Genomic DNA, 16,951 nt, shown 5'->3' on the forward strand with positions numbered 1-16,951 from the left:
TTAAAAAATAATTCTACTATGTTTATGCATCCCATATGTCTTCTGTAAGAAACCTTCCAGATTAGCCCCGTCTGTCTATAAAAACCAATCCCCACCAGTGTAGAAGGTTGACGGGATAGTTCACCCAGGACATGAGGGAGGACATTGACTTGCAAGGTTTTGGACAACAACAACAACAACATTTATTATTTAGAGACAGTGTCCAGGTAAAACAAAAATAAAGCATGGATTACCGTCTCACTTGGTCCCAAGACTGCTTACAGGGTAAGGAAATAAAAATATCATTTCAGGTGAACTATCAATTTAAAAATTAAGTCAAGAGTTGTGATACTAAAGAGCTGTACACATATTGACAAACAGTCTCAGAGTAACTGAACTGGATCTAGGATCAGGTCCCATATTCACAAACAGTCTCAGAGTAACTGAACTGGATCTAGGATCAGGTCCCATATTCACAAATAAGTCTCAGAGTAACAGAACTGGATCAGGTCACATATTGACAAACAGTCTCAGAGTAACTGAACTGGATCAGGTCACATATTGACAAACAGTCTGAGAGTAACTGAACTGGATCTAGGATCAGGTCCCATATTCACAAATAAGTCTCAGAGTAACAGAACTGGATCTAGGATCAGGTCCCATATTGACAAACAGTCTCAGAGTAACAGAACTGGATCTAGGATCAGGTCCCATATTCACAAATAAGTCTCAGAGTAACAGAACTGGATCTAGGATCAGGTCCCATATTCACAAATAAGTCTCAGAGTAACAGAACTGGATCTAGGATCAGGTCCCATATTGACAAACAGTCTCAGAGTAACAGAACTGGATCTAGGATCAGGTCCCATATTGACAAACAGTCTCAGAGTAACAGAACTGGATCTAGGATCAGGTCCCATATTGACAAACAGTCTGAGAGTAACAGAACTGGATCTAGGATCAGGTCCCATATTCACAAATAAGTCTCAGAGTAACAGAACTGGATCTAGGATCAGGTCCCATATTGACAAACAGTCTCAGAGTAACAGAACTGAACTGGATCTAGGATCAGGTCCCATATTGACAAACAGTCTCAGAGTAACAGAACAGAACTGGATCTAGGATCAGGTCCCATATTCACACTCTCAGTAACAGTACACATTGTGAATGGGGGCCCTGATCAGCAGTCCTACTCTGAGACACATTGTGAATGGGGGCCCTGATCAGCAGTCCTACTCTGAGACACATTGTGAATAGGGGTCCTGACCAGCAGTCCTACTCTGAGACACATTGTGAATGGGGGTCCTGATCAGCAGTCCTACTCTGACACATTGTGAATAGGGGTCATGACCTTACATCAGCAGTCCTACTCTGAGACACGTTGTGAATAGGGGTCCTGATCAGCAGTCCTACTCTGAGACACATTGTGAATAGGGGTCCTGACCAGCAGTCCTACTCTGAGACACATTGTGAATGGGGGTCCTGATCAGCAGTCCTACTCTGAGACACATTGTGAATAGGGGTCCTGATCAGCAGTCCTACTCTGAGACACATTGTGAATGGGGGTCCTGATCAGCAGTCCTACTCTGAGACACATTGTGAATAGGGGTCCTGATCAGCAGTCCTACTCTGAGACACATTGTGAATGGGGGTCTTGATCAGCAGTCCTACTCTGAGACACATTGTGAATAGGGGTCCTGACCTTACATCAGGTGTCCTACTCTGAGACACATTGTGAATGGGGGTCCTGATCAGCAGTCCTACTCTAAGACACATTGTGAATAGGGGTCCTGACCTTACATCAGGTGTCCTACTCTGAGACACGTTGTGAATGGGAGTCCTGATCAGCAGTCCTACCCTGAGACACATTGTGAATGGGGGTCCTGATCAGCAGTCCTACTCTGAGACACATTGTGAATAGGGGTCCTGATCAGCAGTCCTACTCTGAGACACATTGTGAATGGGGGTCCTGATCAGGTGTCCTACTCTGAGACACATTGTGAATAGGGGTCCTGATCAGGTGTCCTACTCTGAGACACATTGTGAATAGGGGTCCTGATCAGGTGTCCTACTCTGAGACACATTGTGAATGGGGGTCCTGATCAGCAGTCCTACTCTGAGACACATTGTGAATAGGGGTCCTGATCAGCAGTCCTACTCTGAGACACATTGTGAATAGGGGTCCTGATCAGGTATCCTACTCTGAGACACATTGTGAATGGGGGGGGGGGTCCTGATCCTACATCAGTTCCTAAACCAGAGCATGTGATTTATTCATTCATCAGACAGTAGGGACCCTCGACATGTGTTCCGTCCCTGGCATCCAGAGCAACATGGCGGCCTCCAGACTGGCTTCTAGCCAGCACTCTCCTCCCGTGTCACATGGGACAAGCAGTAGGCCTGGATACCTGGATACAACGTGAGGGAGGGAGGGAGGGAGGAGAGGGAGGGAGGGAGGAGAGGGAGGAATGGGAGGGAGAAGGGAAGGAGGGAGGGATGAGAGGGAGGGAGGAGAGGGGGGGAAGGAGGGAGGGAGGAATGGGAGGGAGAGGGAAAGGAGGGAGGGAGGAGAGGGAGGGAGGAGAGGGGGGGAAGGAGGGAGGGAGGGAGGAGAGGGAGGGAGGGAGGAGAGGGAGGAAGGAGGGAGGGAGGAGAGGGAGGGAGGAGAGGGGGGGAAGGAGGGAGGAGAGGGAGGGAGAAAAGAGGACATATCAGATATGTGGTTTGATAATATGAAGGCGTTAGATGTATCACTGTAACGTCAAACTGCCGGAGCGACTTCCTCCTGGTTGAGCCCCCCCCCCCACCCCACACACACACACACTTGGTACCAACTCGTGACCTCTTGTCTCACAAAACAAGACAGCACCTTTTCGAAGAGTCTTAGCCTGATCGCGCCACCCCCCAGACTTTACCCCCCCAATTAAACCTAGATTTCATTTCCTGATATCAATGTTATAATTGTTCCTACTTCCTCTGGTACAGAATCTCTTCCTCTTTAACTCCGTTACAACACAAGAAAACAAATGTGTCTGTGTCCCCGTCTGTGTCCCCGTCTGTGTCCCCGTCTGTGTCCCTGTCTGTGTCCCCGTCTGTCCCTGTCTGTGTCCCTGTCTGTGTCCCTGTCTCTGTCCCTGTCTGTGTCCCTGTCTGTGTCCCTGTGTGTCCCTGTCTGTGTCCCTGTCTGTGTCCCTGTCTGTGTCCCTGTCTGTCCCTGTCTGTGTCCCTGTCTGTGTCCCTGTCTGTGTCCCTGTCTGTCCCTGTCTGTGTCCCTGTCTGTGTCCCCGTCTGTGTCTCTGTCTGTCTGTGTCTCTGTCTGTGTCTGTGTCCCTGTCTGTGTCCCTGTCTGTGTCCCTGTCTGTGTCCCTGTCTGTGTCCCTGTCTGTCCCTGTCTGTGTCCCTGTCTGTGTCCCTGTCTGTGTCCCTGTGTGTCCCTGTCTGTGTCCCTGTCTGTGTCCCTGTGTGTGTCCCTGTCTGTGTCCCTGTCTGTCCCTGTCTGTGTCCCTGTCTGTGTCCCTGTGTCCCTGTCTGTGTCCCTGTCTGTCCCTGTCTGTGTCCCTGTCTGTGTCCCTGTGTGTCCCTGTCTGTGTCCCTGTCTGTGTCCCTGTCTGTGTCCCTGTCTGTGTCCCTGTCTGTGTCCCTGTCTGTGTCTCTGTCTGTGTCCCTGTCTGTCCCTGTCTGTGTCCCTGTGTGTGTCCCTGTCTGTGTCCCTGTCTGTGTCCCTGTGTGTGTCCCTGTCTGTGTCCCTGTCTGTGTCCCTGTCTGTGTCCCTGTGTGTGTCCCTGTCTGTCCCTGTGTGTGTCCCTGTCTGTGTCCCTGTCTGTGTCCCTGTCTGTGTCCCTGTCTGTGTCCCTGTCTGTGTCCCTGTCTGTGTCCCTGTCTGTGTCCCTGTCTGTGTCCCTGTGTCCCTGTCTGTGTCCCTGTGTCCCTGTCTGTGTCCCTGTCTGTGTCCCTGTGTGTCCCTGTCTGTGTCCCTGTGTGTCCCTGTCTGTGTCCCTGTCTGTGTCCCTGTGTGTCTGTGTGTCTGTGTGTCTGTGTGTCTGTGTGTCTGTCTGTGTCCCTGTCTGTGTCCCTGTCTGTGTCCCTGTCTGTGTCCCTGTCTGTCCCTGTCTGTGTCCCTGTCTGTGTCCCTGTCTGTGTCCCTGTGTCCCTGTCTGTGTCCCTGTCTGTCCCTGTCTGTGTCCCTGTGTGTCCCTGTCTGTGTCCCTGTCTGTGTCCCTGTCTGTGTCCCTGTCTGTGTCCCTGTCTGTGTCCCTGTGTCCCTGTCTGTGTCCCTGTCTGTGTCCCTGTCTGTGTCCCTGTCTGTGTCCCTGTCTGTGTCCCTGTGTGTCCCTGTCTGTGTCCCTGTCTGTGTCCCTGTCTGTGTCCCTGTCTGTGTCCCTGTCTGTGTCCCTGTCTGTGTGTCTGTGTGTCTGTGTGTCTGTGTGTCTGTGTCCCTGTCTGTGTCCCTGTCTGTGTCCCTGTCTGTGTCCCTGTGTGTCCCTGTCTGTGTCCCTGTGTGTCCCTGTGTGTCCCTGTCTGTGTCCCTGTGTGTCCCTGTGTGTCCCTGTCTGTGTCCCTGTCTGTGTCCCTGTCTGTGTCCCTGTCTGTGTGTCTGTGTGTCTGTGTGTCTGTGTGTCTGTGTGTCTGTGTCCCTGTCTGTGTCCCTGTCTGTGTCCCTGTGTGTCCCTGTGTGTCCCTGTCTGTGTCCCTGTGTGTCCCTGTGTGTCCCTGTGTGTCCCTGTGTGTCCCTGTCTGTGTCCCTGTGTGTCCCTGTCTGTGTCCCTGTCTGTGTCCCTGTGTGTCCATGTGTGTGTCCCTGTCTGTGTCCCTGTGTGTGTCCCTGTGTGTCCATGTGTGTCCCTGTGTGTCCCTGTGTGTCCCTGTCTGTCTGTGTCCCTGTCTGTCTGTGTCCCTGTCTGTCTGTGTCCCTGTCTGTCTGTGTATGTGTGTGTGTCTGTCGGTGTGTGTGTGTGTGTGTGTGTGTGTGTGTGTGTGGGAGTATGTGTATGTGTGTGTGTGTGTGTGTGTGTATACTCACTCTGTACTATCGAGTGGTAAGCAGCAGCAGCAGGGGAGTCTGGGACTTCAGTCAGGAATGACTTCCCTTCATCACAACTCTTACCTGACAGACAGAGACAAGGAGAAGGAGAGAGAGACAAGGAGAAGGAGAAGGAGAGAGAGACAGCGAGAGAGAGAGAGAGAGAGACAGAGAGAGACAGAGAAAGAGAGAGAGAGAGAGGGAGAGAGAGAGAGACAGAGAGAGAGAGAGAGACAGAGACAGAGACACAGAGAGAGACAGAGAGAGAGACAGAGAGAGAGAGAGAGACAGAGAGAGAGAGAGAGAGGGAGAGAGAGAGAGACAGAGAGAGAGAGAGACAGAGACACAGAGAGAGAGAGAGAGAGAGAGAGAGACAGAGACAGAGACACAGAGAGAGACAGAGAGAGAGACAGAGAGAGAGAGAGAGAGAGAGAGAGACAGAGAAAGAGAGAGACAGAGACACAGAGAGAGACAGAGAGAGAGACAGAGAGAGAGAGAGAGAGGTAGGAGGACAGAAGGAGGGAGAAAGGAGAGAGATAACAGTGACTTACTGCATAGCTGTGGATCTATAGACCTGACTTACTGCATTGGTGTGGATCTATAGACCTGACTTACTGCATGGCTGTGGATCTATAGACCTGACTTACTGCATAGCTGTGGTGTGGATCTATAGACCTGACTAACTGTATGGCTGTGGATCTATAGACCTGACTTACTGCATAGCTGTGGATCTATAGACCTGACTTACTGCATAGCTGTGGTGTGGATCTATAGACCTGACTTACTGCATTGGTGTGGATTTATAGACCTGAATTACTGCATAGCTGTGGATCTATAGACCTGACTTACTGCATTGGTGTGGGTCTATAGACCTGACTTACTGCATTGGTGTGGGTCTATAGACCTGACTTACTGCATTGGTGTGGGTCTATAGACCTGACTTACTGCATAGCTGTGGATCTATAGACCTGACTTACTGCATAGCTGTGGATCTATAGACCTGACTTACTGCATAGCTGTGGATCTATAGACCTGACTTACTGCATTGGTGTGGATCTATAGACCTGACTTACTGCATAGCTGTGGATCTATAGACCTGACTTACTGCATAGCTGTGGATCTATAGACCTGACTTACTGCATAGCTGTGGATCTATAGACCTGACTTACTGCATTGGTGTGGATCTATAGACCTGACTTACTGCATGGCTGTGGTGTGGGTCTATAGACCTGACTTACTGCATTGGTGTGGATTTATAGACCTGACTTACTGCATAGCTGTGGATCTATAGACCTGACTTACTGCATAGCTGTGGATCTATAGACCTGACTTACTGCATAGCTGTGGTGTGGATCTATAGACCTGACTTACTGCATAGCTGTAGTGTGGATCTATAGACCTGACTTACTGCATAGCTGTGGATCTATAGACCTGACTTACTGCATAGCTGTGGATCTATAGACCTGACTTACTGCATTGGTGTGGATCTATAGACCTGACTTACTGCATGCCTGTGGTGTGGATCTATAGACCTGACTAACTGCATAGCTGTGGATCTACAGACCTGACTTACTGCATAGCTGTGGTGTGGATCTATAGACCTGACTTACTGCATTGGTGTGGATCTATAGACCTGACTTACTGCATAGCTGTGGTGTGAATATATAGACCTGACTTACTGCATGGCTGTGGTGGGGATCTATAGACCTGACTTACTGCATAGCTGTGGAACTATAGACCTGACTTACTGCATAGCTGTGGATCTATAGACCTGACTTACTGCATAGCTGTGGATCTATAGACCTAACTAACTGCATAGCTGTGGATTTACAGACCTGACTTACTGCATAGCTGTGGTGTGGATCTATAGACCTAACTAACTGCATAGCTGTGGATTTACAGACCTGACTTACTGCATAGCTGTGGTGTGGAACTATAGACCTGACTTACTGCATGGCTGTGGGTCTATAGACCTGACTTACTGCATAGCTGTGGATCTATAGACCTGACTTACTGCATAGCTGTGGATCTATAGACCTGACTTACTGCATAGCTGTGGTGTGAATATATAGACCTGACTTACTGCATGGCTGTGGTGTGGATCTATAGACCTGACTTACTGCATAGCTGTGGAACTATAGACCTGACTTACTGCATAGCTGTGGATCTATAGACCTGACTTACTGCATAGCTGTGGATCTATAGACCTAACTAACTGCATAGCTGTGGATTTACAGACCTGACTTACTGCATAGCTGTGGTGTGGATCTATAGACCTGACTTACTGCATTTGTGTGGATTTATAGACCTGACTTACTGCATAGCTGTGGATCTATAGACCTGACTTACTGCATGGCTGTGGGTCTATAGACCTGACTTACTGCATAGCTGTGGATCTATAGACCTGACTTACTGCATAGCTGTGGATCTATAGACCTGACTTACTGTATAGCTGGGGTCCAGTCTCTATCCTGGGGTCCAGTCTCTATCCTGGGGTCCAGTCTCTATCCTGGGGTCCAGTCTCTATCCTGGGGTCCAGTCTCTATCCTGGGGTCCAGTCTCTATCCTGGGGTCCAGTAGGACTGGTACTAACACAGCTATCTGTAGTCCAGTCTCTATCCTGGGGTCCAGTCTCTATCCTGGGGTCCAGTCTCTATCCTGGGGTCCAGTCTCTATCCTGGGGTCAAGTCTCTATCCTGGGGTCCAGTCTCTATCCTGGGGTCCAGTCTCTATCTTGGGGTCCAGTAGGACTGGTACTAACACAGCTAGCTATATGTAGTCCAGTCTCTATCCTGGGGTCCAGTCTCTATCCTGGGGTCCAGTACCTATCCTGGGGTAAAGTACCTATCCTGGGGTAAAGTACCTACCCTGGGGTCCAGTATCTACCCTGGGGTCCAGTATCTACCCTGGGGTCCAGTACCTATCCTGGGGTCCAGTACCTATCCTGGGGTCCAGTACCTATCCTGGGGTCCAGTAGGACTGGTACTAACACAGCTATCTGTAGTCCAGTACCTATTCTGGGGTCCAGTACCTATCCTGGGGTCCAGTCTCTATCCTGGGGTCCAGTACCTATCCTGGGGTACAGTACCTATCCTGGGGTCCAGTAGGACTGGTCCTAACACAACTATCTGTAGTCCAGTACCTATTCTGGGGTCCAGTACCTATCCTGGGGTCCAGTATCTACCCTGAGGTCCAGTACCTACCCTGGGGTCCAGTACCTACCCTGGGGTCCAGTACCTACCCTGGGGTCCAGTACCTATCCTGTGGTCCAGTAGGACTGGTACTAACACAACTATCTGTTGTCCAGTCTCTATCCTGGGGTCCAGTCTCTATCCTGGGGTCCAGTCTCTAGCCTGGGGTCCAGTCTCTATCCTGGGGTCCAGTACCTATCCTGGGGTCCAGTACCTATCCTGGGGTCCAGTACCTATCCTGGGGTCCAGTACCTATCCTGGGGTCCAGTAGGACTGGTACTAACACAACTATCTGTAGTCCAGTCTCTATCCTGGGGTCCAGCCTCTATCCTGGGGTCCAGCCTCTATCCTGGGGTCCAGCCTCTATCCTGGGGTCCAGCCTCTATCCTGGGGTCCAGTAGGACTGGTACTAACACAGCTATCTGTAGTCCAGTACCTATCCTGGGGTCCAGTGGGACTGGTACTAACACAGCTATCTGTAGTCCAGTACCTATCCTGGGGTCCAGTAGGACTGGTACTAACACAGCTATCTGTAGTCCAGTACCTATCCTGGGGTCCAGTGGGACTCGTCCTAGCAGAGTAAGGTTCATCTCTTCACACATCCTCTCTGCTCCTCCCGTGGTGGGTGGGAAGATCTGAGACGTGTTCTTGAGGAGGGGGGAGATGGGGGAGAGAGACGAGGGAGAGAGAGGAGAGGGGAGAGAGAGAGAGGGGAGGAGGGGAGAGAGAGAGGTGGGGGAGAGAGATGAGGGAGAGAGAGGAGAGGGGAGAGAGAGAGATGGGGAGAGAGACGAAGGAGAGAGAGAGGAGAGGGGAGAGAGAGAGATGGGGAGAGAGACGAGGGAGAGAGAGGAGAGGGGAGAGAGAGAGATGGGGGAGAGAGAGAGGGGAGGAGGGGAGAGAGAGAGGGGAGGAGGGGAGAGAGAGAGAGGGGAGGAGGGGAGAGAGAGAGAGGGGAGGAGGGGAGAGAGAAAGGTGGGGGAGAGAGACGAGGGGAAAGAGAGAGAAAGAGAGAGAGAGGGTTACACATCATGCCAATGAATGGTGTCTGTCTTTATCAGAGAAAATTACACATTGTCCACATATACCTAAATAAATAAAACTCTCACCTTGCATTTGGGACAGACAAACCCACTCATGTTCTCCACCACTCCTATGATGGGCAGCTGGACCTTCTGACAGAACCTAATCTCCTTCCTGACATCCTGAAGAGATACCTCCTAGAGAGGGGGGAGAGAGAAATGGAGGGGTGAGAGATGGAGGGAGGAGGGTGAGAGAGAGGGAGGGAGGGAGGAGTGGGGAGAGAGAGGGAGGGAGAGAGAGAGATGGAGGGGTGAGAGATGGAGGGAGGAGGGTGAGAGATGGAGGGAGGAGGGAGAGAGGGAGGGAGGGAGGGAGGAGTGGGGAGAGAGAGGGAGGGAGAGAGAGAGAGGGAGAGAGGGAGGAGGGGTGAGAGAGAGGGAGGGAGGAGAGAGAGGGAGGGAGGAGGGGTGAGAGATGTTGGTATTACAGACTAAGTCAGGGAGAGGTTGAACATGTCAGTGAAGACAATTGCCAGTCAGCTGCGGAGTGCGTGATCACACAGTCATCTGGAACAGCTGATGCTCTCATGCATGTTTCAGTGTTACCTTCCTCCAATCGAGCATAGAAGTGATTTAACTCGTCTGGTAGGCTCGTGTCACTGGGCGTGTCACTGGGCAGCTCGTGGCTGCATCACTGCCTGATACGGCAACTGCTTGGCCTCCGACCGCAAGGCACTACAGAGGGTAGTGCATACGGCCCAGTACATCACCGGGGTCAAGCTTCCTGCCATCCAGGACCTCTATACCAGGCGGTGTCAGAGGAAGAGCCCTAAAAATTGTCAAAGACTCCAGCCACCTTAGTCATAGACTGTCCTCTCTGCTATCGCACGGCAAGCGGTACGGGATCGCCATGTCTAGGTCCAAGAAACAGCTTCTACCCCCCCCCAAGCCACAAGACTCCTGAACATCTAATCAAATGGCTACCAAGACTATTTGCATTACCCCCCCCCCCCCCCCCTTCTTCTACGCTGCTGCTACTCAGTTATTATCTTTAATAACTCTACCTACATAATTACCTCAATTACCTCGACATCGGTTCCCCCTGCACATTGACTCCGGTACCCCCCCGAATATAGCCTCCACACGGATTCTGTACCGGTACCCCCAGTCATAGCAACCGATCTAACAAGACAGTCCTGGTTAAAACGACCCAGACAGTCCTGGTTAAACGACCCAGACAGTCCTGGTTAAACGACCCAGACAGTCCTGGTTAAACGACCCAGTCAGTCCTGGTTAAACGACCCAGACAGTCCTGGTTAAACGACCCTCAGTCTTGGTTAAACGACCCAGTCAGTCTTGGTTAAACGACCCAGCCATAGCAACCCATCTAACCAGACAGTCCTGGTTAACAGGTTAACAACCCGGTTGCCGTAGCGACGTGCCTTAGCAACGTGGTAACAACAGAAACATGCTGTAGCTACCTAGTTGTTCTCTCTAGTGAGCCGTAGTCGCCGTAGTTACCTGCGGGGTGGTGATGATGACGGCTCCGTCGATGCGGGCGGAGCTAAGGTACTGGACGATAGACAGGTGTTCGTCAGAGGTGCCGGGGGGCGTGTCCACGATGAGGTAATCCAGTTCCCCCCAATCGACATCTCGCAGGAACTGTTTGATCATCCCTGACAGGAAGTGCAGCACCACCACAGCCAATCAGATCACAGCCTCATCATCATTCACACTTGATTTATTTATTGTTTATATAATAATGACCCAGTCATAGCAACCCATCTAACCAAACAGTCCTGTAATAATGTTAATCTTTATTTATCCAGGAAGTTCCCTGGAGGTCAAACACTGTCAAGTGTCAGCTAAACACACACACACACACACACACGGGTACCGTTCTTCTTGGGTCCTCTCCAGATAACAGCATCATCAGGACTGCTGAGTAGGAAGCCAATAGACATGACCGCAAGGTTATCCTCTACATACTGGAACACACACACACACACACAGGTTATCCTCTACATACTGGAACACACACACACACACACACACAGGTTATCCTCTACATACTGGATCACACACACACACAGGTTATCCTCTACATACTGGAACACACACACACACCATCCTCTACATACTGGATCACACACACACACACCATCCTCTACATACTGGATCACACACACACACACACCATCCTCTACATACTGGATCACACACACACACACACCATCCTCTACATACTGGATCACACACACACACACCATCCTCTACATACTGGATCACACACACACACACACCATCCTCTACATACTGGATCACACACACACACACCATCCTCTACATACTGGATCACACACACACACACCATCCTCTACATACTGGATCACACACACACACACCCAGGTTATCCTCTACGTTCTGGATCACACACACACACACCATCCTCTACATACTGGATCACACACACACACACCATCCTCTACATACTGGAACACACACACACACACACCCAGGTTATCCTCTACGTTCTGGATCACACACACACACACCATCCTCTACATACTGGATCACACACACACACACCATCCTCTACATACTGGATCACACACACACACACACCATCCTCTACATACTGGATCACACACACACACACCATCCTCTACATACTGGATCACACACACACACCCAGGTTATCCTCTACGTTCTGGAACACAATAAACTGATATATTAAAAAGAAAGAAAACAAACATTGAACTATTTGTTCTGGTAAACTTCACTTATAACAACAGGAAGTGAAATGTCATCACCACCGTGTGTTTCCACTCTGGGTTCATTCATCTAGTTTGACTTGGAAAAGGTACCTTCCATTTGTCCAGGAAGTCCCATTGAGGTGGTCCTCTTTTACAAAGGAGACCCTGGTGTGACAGTCAAACTATAAGACAGACAGTATTCTATTGAAGACAGACTCACCACAGGAGACCAGCCAGAACCACTCTGATGGACCTACAGACAGAGAGACAGAGAGACAGACAGAGACACAGATGGAGAGACAGAGACAGAGACACAGATGGAGAGACAGACAGAGACACAGATGGAGAGACAGAGAGAGAGACAGAGAGAGAGACAGAGAGCAAGAGAGAGAGACAGAGAGAGAGACAGAGACAGAGAAGGAGAGACAGAGAGAGAGAGACAGAGACAGAGAGAGAGAGACAGAGAGAGAGAGACACTTTCACTTTGAGTCAATTACGGTAACTTTTACTCATCTATGATTGGGTTTCTCCACCTTGCTCTCTCGCCACAGTTACACCTTTTAACATGTGATTATCGTCATCCGATCACTATCTGAGGCGGCAGGGTAGCCTAGTGGTCAGAGCGTTGGACTAGTAACCAGAAGGTTGCAAGTTCAAATCCCGAGCTGACAAGGTACAAATATTTGTCATTCTGCCCCCTGAACAGGCCGTCATTGAAAATAATAATTATTATCGTTTCTGTTTCTGTTCTGTACCAGATCTTCAGTTTCTTGGAATATCCTTCATTTCTCAGAACAAGAATAGACTGACGAGTTTCAGAAGAGAGTCTTTGTTTCTGGACATTTTAAGCCTGTAATTGATGCTCCAGATACTCAACTAGTCTAAAGAAGGACAGTTTTATTGCTTCTTTAAATCAGGACAACAGTTCTCAGCTGTGCTAAAATAATTGGGTTTTCTAATGATCAATTAGCCTTTTAAAATTATAAACTTGGATTAGCTAACACAACGTGTCATTGCAACACAGGAGTGATGGTTGCTGATAACGGGCCTCTGTGTAGATAACAATGGGCCTCTGTGTAGATAACAATGGGCCTCTGTGTAGATAACAATGGGCCTCTGTGTAGATAACAATGGGCCTCTGTGTAGATAACAATGGGCCTCTGTGTAGATAACAATGGGCCTCTGTGTAGATAACAATGGGCCTCTGTGTAGATAACAATGGGCCTCTGTGTAGATAACAATGGGCCTCTGTGTAGATAACAATGGGCCTCTGTGTAGATAACAATGGGCCTCTGTGTAGATAACAATGGGCCTCTGTGTAGATAACAATGGGCCTCTGTGTAGATAACAATGGGCCTCTGTGTAGATAACAATGGGCCTCTGTGTAGATAACAATGGGCCTCTGTGTAGATAACAATGGGCCTCTGTGTAGATAACAATGGGCCCCTGTGTAGATAACAATGGGCCCCTGTGTAGATAACAATGGGCCCCTGTGTAGATAATAATGGGCCTGAAAATAGGGTATCAAACACACAGGTTGACCAAAACAGCATCGAGATAGGGATCTGACCAATAGCAGAGAGGATATCAATCACATGACCATATAACACGAGGAGAAAGACAGAGAGACAATCCTGCTACCTGCTCTCCCTCCAGACCCATGATCCTGGGGATAGACGGACCACAGATGTCCACATCTAGGAGCGCAACCTGGAGAACACACACACACACACACACACGGGTTAGGGTGTAGAACATGTTCTCCAGTCAACAGACAGCAGATTTAGCAGGTATCACTTAGCCAGTGCATTAACACGTTATCCAGCCGTCATACCCTCATCTGGCCACAGAGAGGCAACATTGAGTCGAGCTACAGCTTTTAGCCAATGTTCCATTTGTGACCACCAGGGGGAGACAAAACCCACAGAAAGGTTTTGTTTGACGATGACAGAGTGGGTATGTTAACTAAACAGACTGGTTGCAGACTTCACCAGGGAGAGGCAGTGAAAGTGTTTTATTCAGCTTTTATGATTTATTTATTTATTTTATTATTTTATTTCATTGACAGTTGAATGAAAACCTGTGATATAATGTGTTTTAACGGTACGACGTGGATCAGACGGACGCTATGTGCTATGCTTCTCCTCTGTATGATCAACTGACGTCAGCTATCAGCGTGACCTTCCCACAGTACACGAGAGAGGGAGAAGAGAGAGAGAAAAGAGGGGGGGAGAGAAAGAGACCTAACAAACGAGTGGAGAACAGAGAGCTAAAGGGAGAGAGATGTTGAAGTGTTACCTCTTTAGTGGCGTCACTAGCCAGTGCGTGGGCCAGATGTGCGCTGAAGGTGCTCTTCCCTACTCCTCCTTTCCCTGACAGGACCAAGATCTTATGTTTCACTGTTAACATCTTCTCTGCTATCTCCTCTATCGCTGCAGGGAGGGAGGGAGAGAGGGGAGAGGAAGAGACAGAGGGGAGAGATAGGAGGGGAAGAGAGAGAGGGTCGGGGAGGGGGGAGAGAGAGAGAGGGTCAGGGAGGGGGGGGTCAGGGAGAGAGTGAGTGAGTGAGGAAAGAGAGATAGAGGCATTAAACACACATTGAAAACAAGGAATTGCAGACTAATCAGTAGTGCAGTTATTCACCAGATCAAGATCAGGACAGAACAGAGACAGAGAGACTTTACCTGGGTCTGGTGCTTTAGTGGCTCCAGAGGAACAGAGGTTCTGGTTGGGACAACCCTGACATGCTGACGTCTTCCCTGCCTGCTCACTGGCCGTACCGGGGCAGTCTGACAACCAATACAACCAATCAGGTCAATACATCAAAAACAACCACCATGACCAACCAATCAGATAATAGCGCCAAATGTAAAATCAAACAAAAAGTGCCCAGATTGAATATGTAGGAAATGCTTGTTTCTTTGTCCACTAATTTGCATGTGACTGAATGAGTTAAAACGCAGATCCATTGACCAAAGATATTATAGTTTATTGGACAAACCCTGTCTATGTTTTTGACAGGTCATGTGATACAGTTTATCCTAGAGAACAGCCAACCGATCCAACCCGACCATCTGCACGCCGGTCGGACAGGCTTCCGGTGTTTATTAAGACACCAGGGACGTACGAGGTATCAATCGGAATAGGAAATGCGAATTGTTTCCATTATCCCAACTATTTAAACTGAGAAGATTTGAACGATTACTTAAAAATTTGTCACAGCAGCCATTATGAAAACGGCACGTAAGCGTTGAACAACAAATGAGCTGACACTGTCATGACATAAACACTGCTAAATGGATCTGTTGTAAACTGGTTTGTAAACTGCGCCATCTGTCTGTTGTCTTATGAAGAAACAATTTTCACCATTTTCACGGCACTTCCCCTGAAAAACCCGAAATTAAGTTTTTCGTAGCAGGTTAGGATAATTAACGTAGGTTTAGAGACCGAGGTTCATTAGGGTTAGCGGAGAAAATCACTTTGTATCGAAGTGCGGTGAGTATTTGACAGGCAGCTATGCTAACAGGCTAAGCAGCTAACTTTCAGACAAACTATTCTTCATTAACAACGACGACAACAAACTTAACATTCACTAACAACTAACATTATAAAAGGCTAAAAAACACATATAATAAACGTGGTGTCTGGATACGGGCGTGTTTTCTTATAATAAACTTAAAATAAACTCACGCTGTGGCGCATCACTTGGAATGTCAGCCATGTTTATTGGGGCGCTGTGGATATTCGTCCGGGCTGAAATCACGTCTCATCTCAAAAGGTTCCGCATATGCACGTTTGACGAAACCAGAGACTAAACGATAAAAAATAGACACACTATAATAATTGTAAAACAGCTAGCCTGGTGATTGAACGGGTTACCAGGCCCATATTTTCCATATGCTTTTTTTATCCGTATAGGGGGGGGATCCAGGCCTCCGTGCCCGCTATGGGAGCACCCCACTACGGGCCCAAATCAATGGGGGCTGCCCCTAGTGATTTATGGAGTTTTTTTTTTTTTAAATATCCTGAAAATTAGGCCCATATTGCATTGTAGCACTACTATAAAATAGAGGAGGGTCGTCTAATTTTTAAAATATATTTTTTGCTTTGGGGAGGGTAGTGTGTTTTTTCCCCTGGTTTACGTTCACTCTCTTTGCTGGTTATACATTCTTCCATATCCACTTGTCCTCATCTTCTTCCATACATCTCTCCTATATCAAGGTGTTTTATTGGGGGGGTTCTTCCCTTATCCACCCAGGGAGAGTCCTTCTAACGCAGACAATTAGATTAGGATGTGACTCCTCCCACCCAGGGAGAGTCCTCCCTCTCCCCTCCTATACAACAGGTCAATACAGACCACCAGTCTGTCTATCCTGCCCTCTATCCACCAGTCTGTCTATCCTGCCCTCTATCCACCAGTCTGTCTATCCTGCCCTCTATCCACCAGTCTGTCTATCCTGCCCTCTATCCACCAGTCTGTCTATCCTGCCCTCTATCCACCAGTCTGTCTATCCTGCCCTCTATCCACCAGTCATAGTGGAAGGTGGATTTGTTTATCCAGATCTGCAGTGGGCTAACTAGAAATCACACCACACATGAAAGCATTCAAAGCTACGTACATTTTTTCAATATGAGCAAATAAGGAAATATCTGAAAGCAGAGAGGCCAGGTGTGTTAGAAGGGCTCTTCCTGGGTGGGAGGAGTCTCCCTGGATGGGAGGAGTCACATCCTAATCTAAGTGTCTGCTTTAGAAGGACTCTCCCTGGGTTGGAGGAGTCACATCCTAATCTAAGTGTCTGACTCCACACTCACAGAACTCTCCCTGGGTGGGAGGAGTCACATCCTAATCTAAGTGTCTGACTCCACCCTCCCAGGACTCTCCCTGGGTGGGAGGAGTCCCATCCTAATCTAAGTGTCTGCGTTAGAAGGACTCTCCCTGGGTGGGAGGAGTCACATCCTAATCTAAGTGTCTGCTTTAGAAGG

At 49.0% G+C, this 16,951-nt stretch overlaps 1 protein-coding gene across 1 annotated transcript; it reads right to left on the minus strand.

The window, feature by feature from the left end:
- Nucleotides 1-1,532: 1,532 nt before the first annotated feature.
- On the minus strand, nt 1,533-15,725 carry LOC139395733 (cytosolic Fe-S cluster assembly factor nubp1). Its single transcript, XM_071143080.1, has 12 exons — nt 15,659-15,725; nt 14,653-14,757; nt 14,267-14,400; nt 13,610-13,678; nt 12,189-12,221; nt 11,110-11,200; nt 10,734-10,888; nt 9,300-9,410; nt 8,735-8,837; nt 5,000-5,083; nt 2,185-2,387; nt 1,533-1,795 (listed from the first exon to the last, which is right to left on the minus strand). Exons 1-11 carry the CDS (start codon nt 15,687-15,689, stop codon nt 2,335-2,337), a joined length of 969 nt encoding a protein of 322 aa, XP_070999181.1. The 5' UTR covers nt 15,690-15,725; the 3' UTR covers nt 1,533-1,795; nt 2,185-2,334.
- Between the last annotated feature and the right edge of the window lie 1,226 nt (nt 15,726-16,951).

Source organism: Oncorhynchus clarkii, unplaced genomic scaffold (genome assembly GCF_045791955.1).
Source record: "Oncorhynchus clarkii lewisi isolate Uvic-CL-2024 unplaced genomic scaffold, UVic_Ocla_1.0 unplaced_contig_14082_pilon_pilon, whole genome shotgun sequence".
Taxonomy (NCBI): Eukaryota; Metazoa; Chordata; class Actinopteri; order Salmoniformes; family Salmonidae; genus Oncorhynchus; species Oncorhynchus clarkii.

Coding starts and splice junctions, on each gene's coding strand:
- LOC139395733 (XM_071143080.1), bottom strand. CDS start 15,689: ATGGCTGACATTCCAAGTGATGCGCCACAGC. Junction 14,401..14,652: donor CACTAAAGCACCAGACCCAG/GTAAAGTCTCTC, acceptor CCCTCCCTGCAG/CGATAGAGGAGATAGCAGAG. Junction 8,838..9,299: donor TTGTCTGTCCCAAATGCAAG/GTGAGAGTTTTA, acceptor CCCCTCCTCAAG/AACACGTCTCAGATCTTCCC.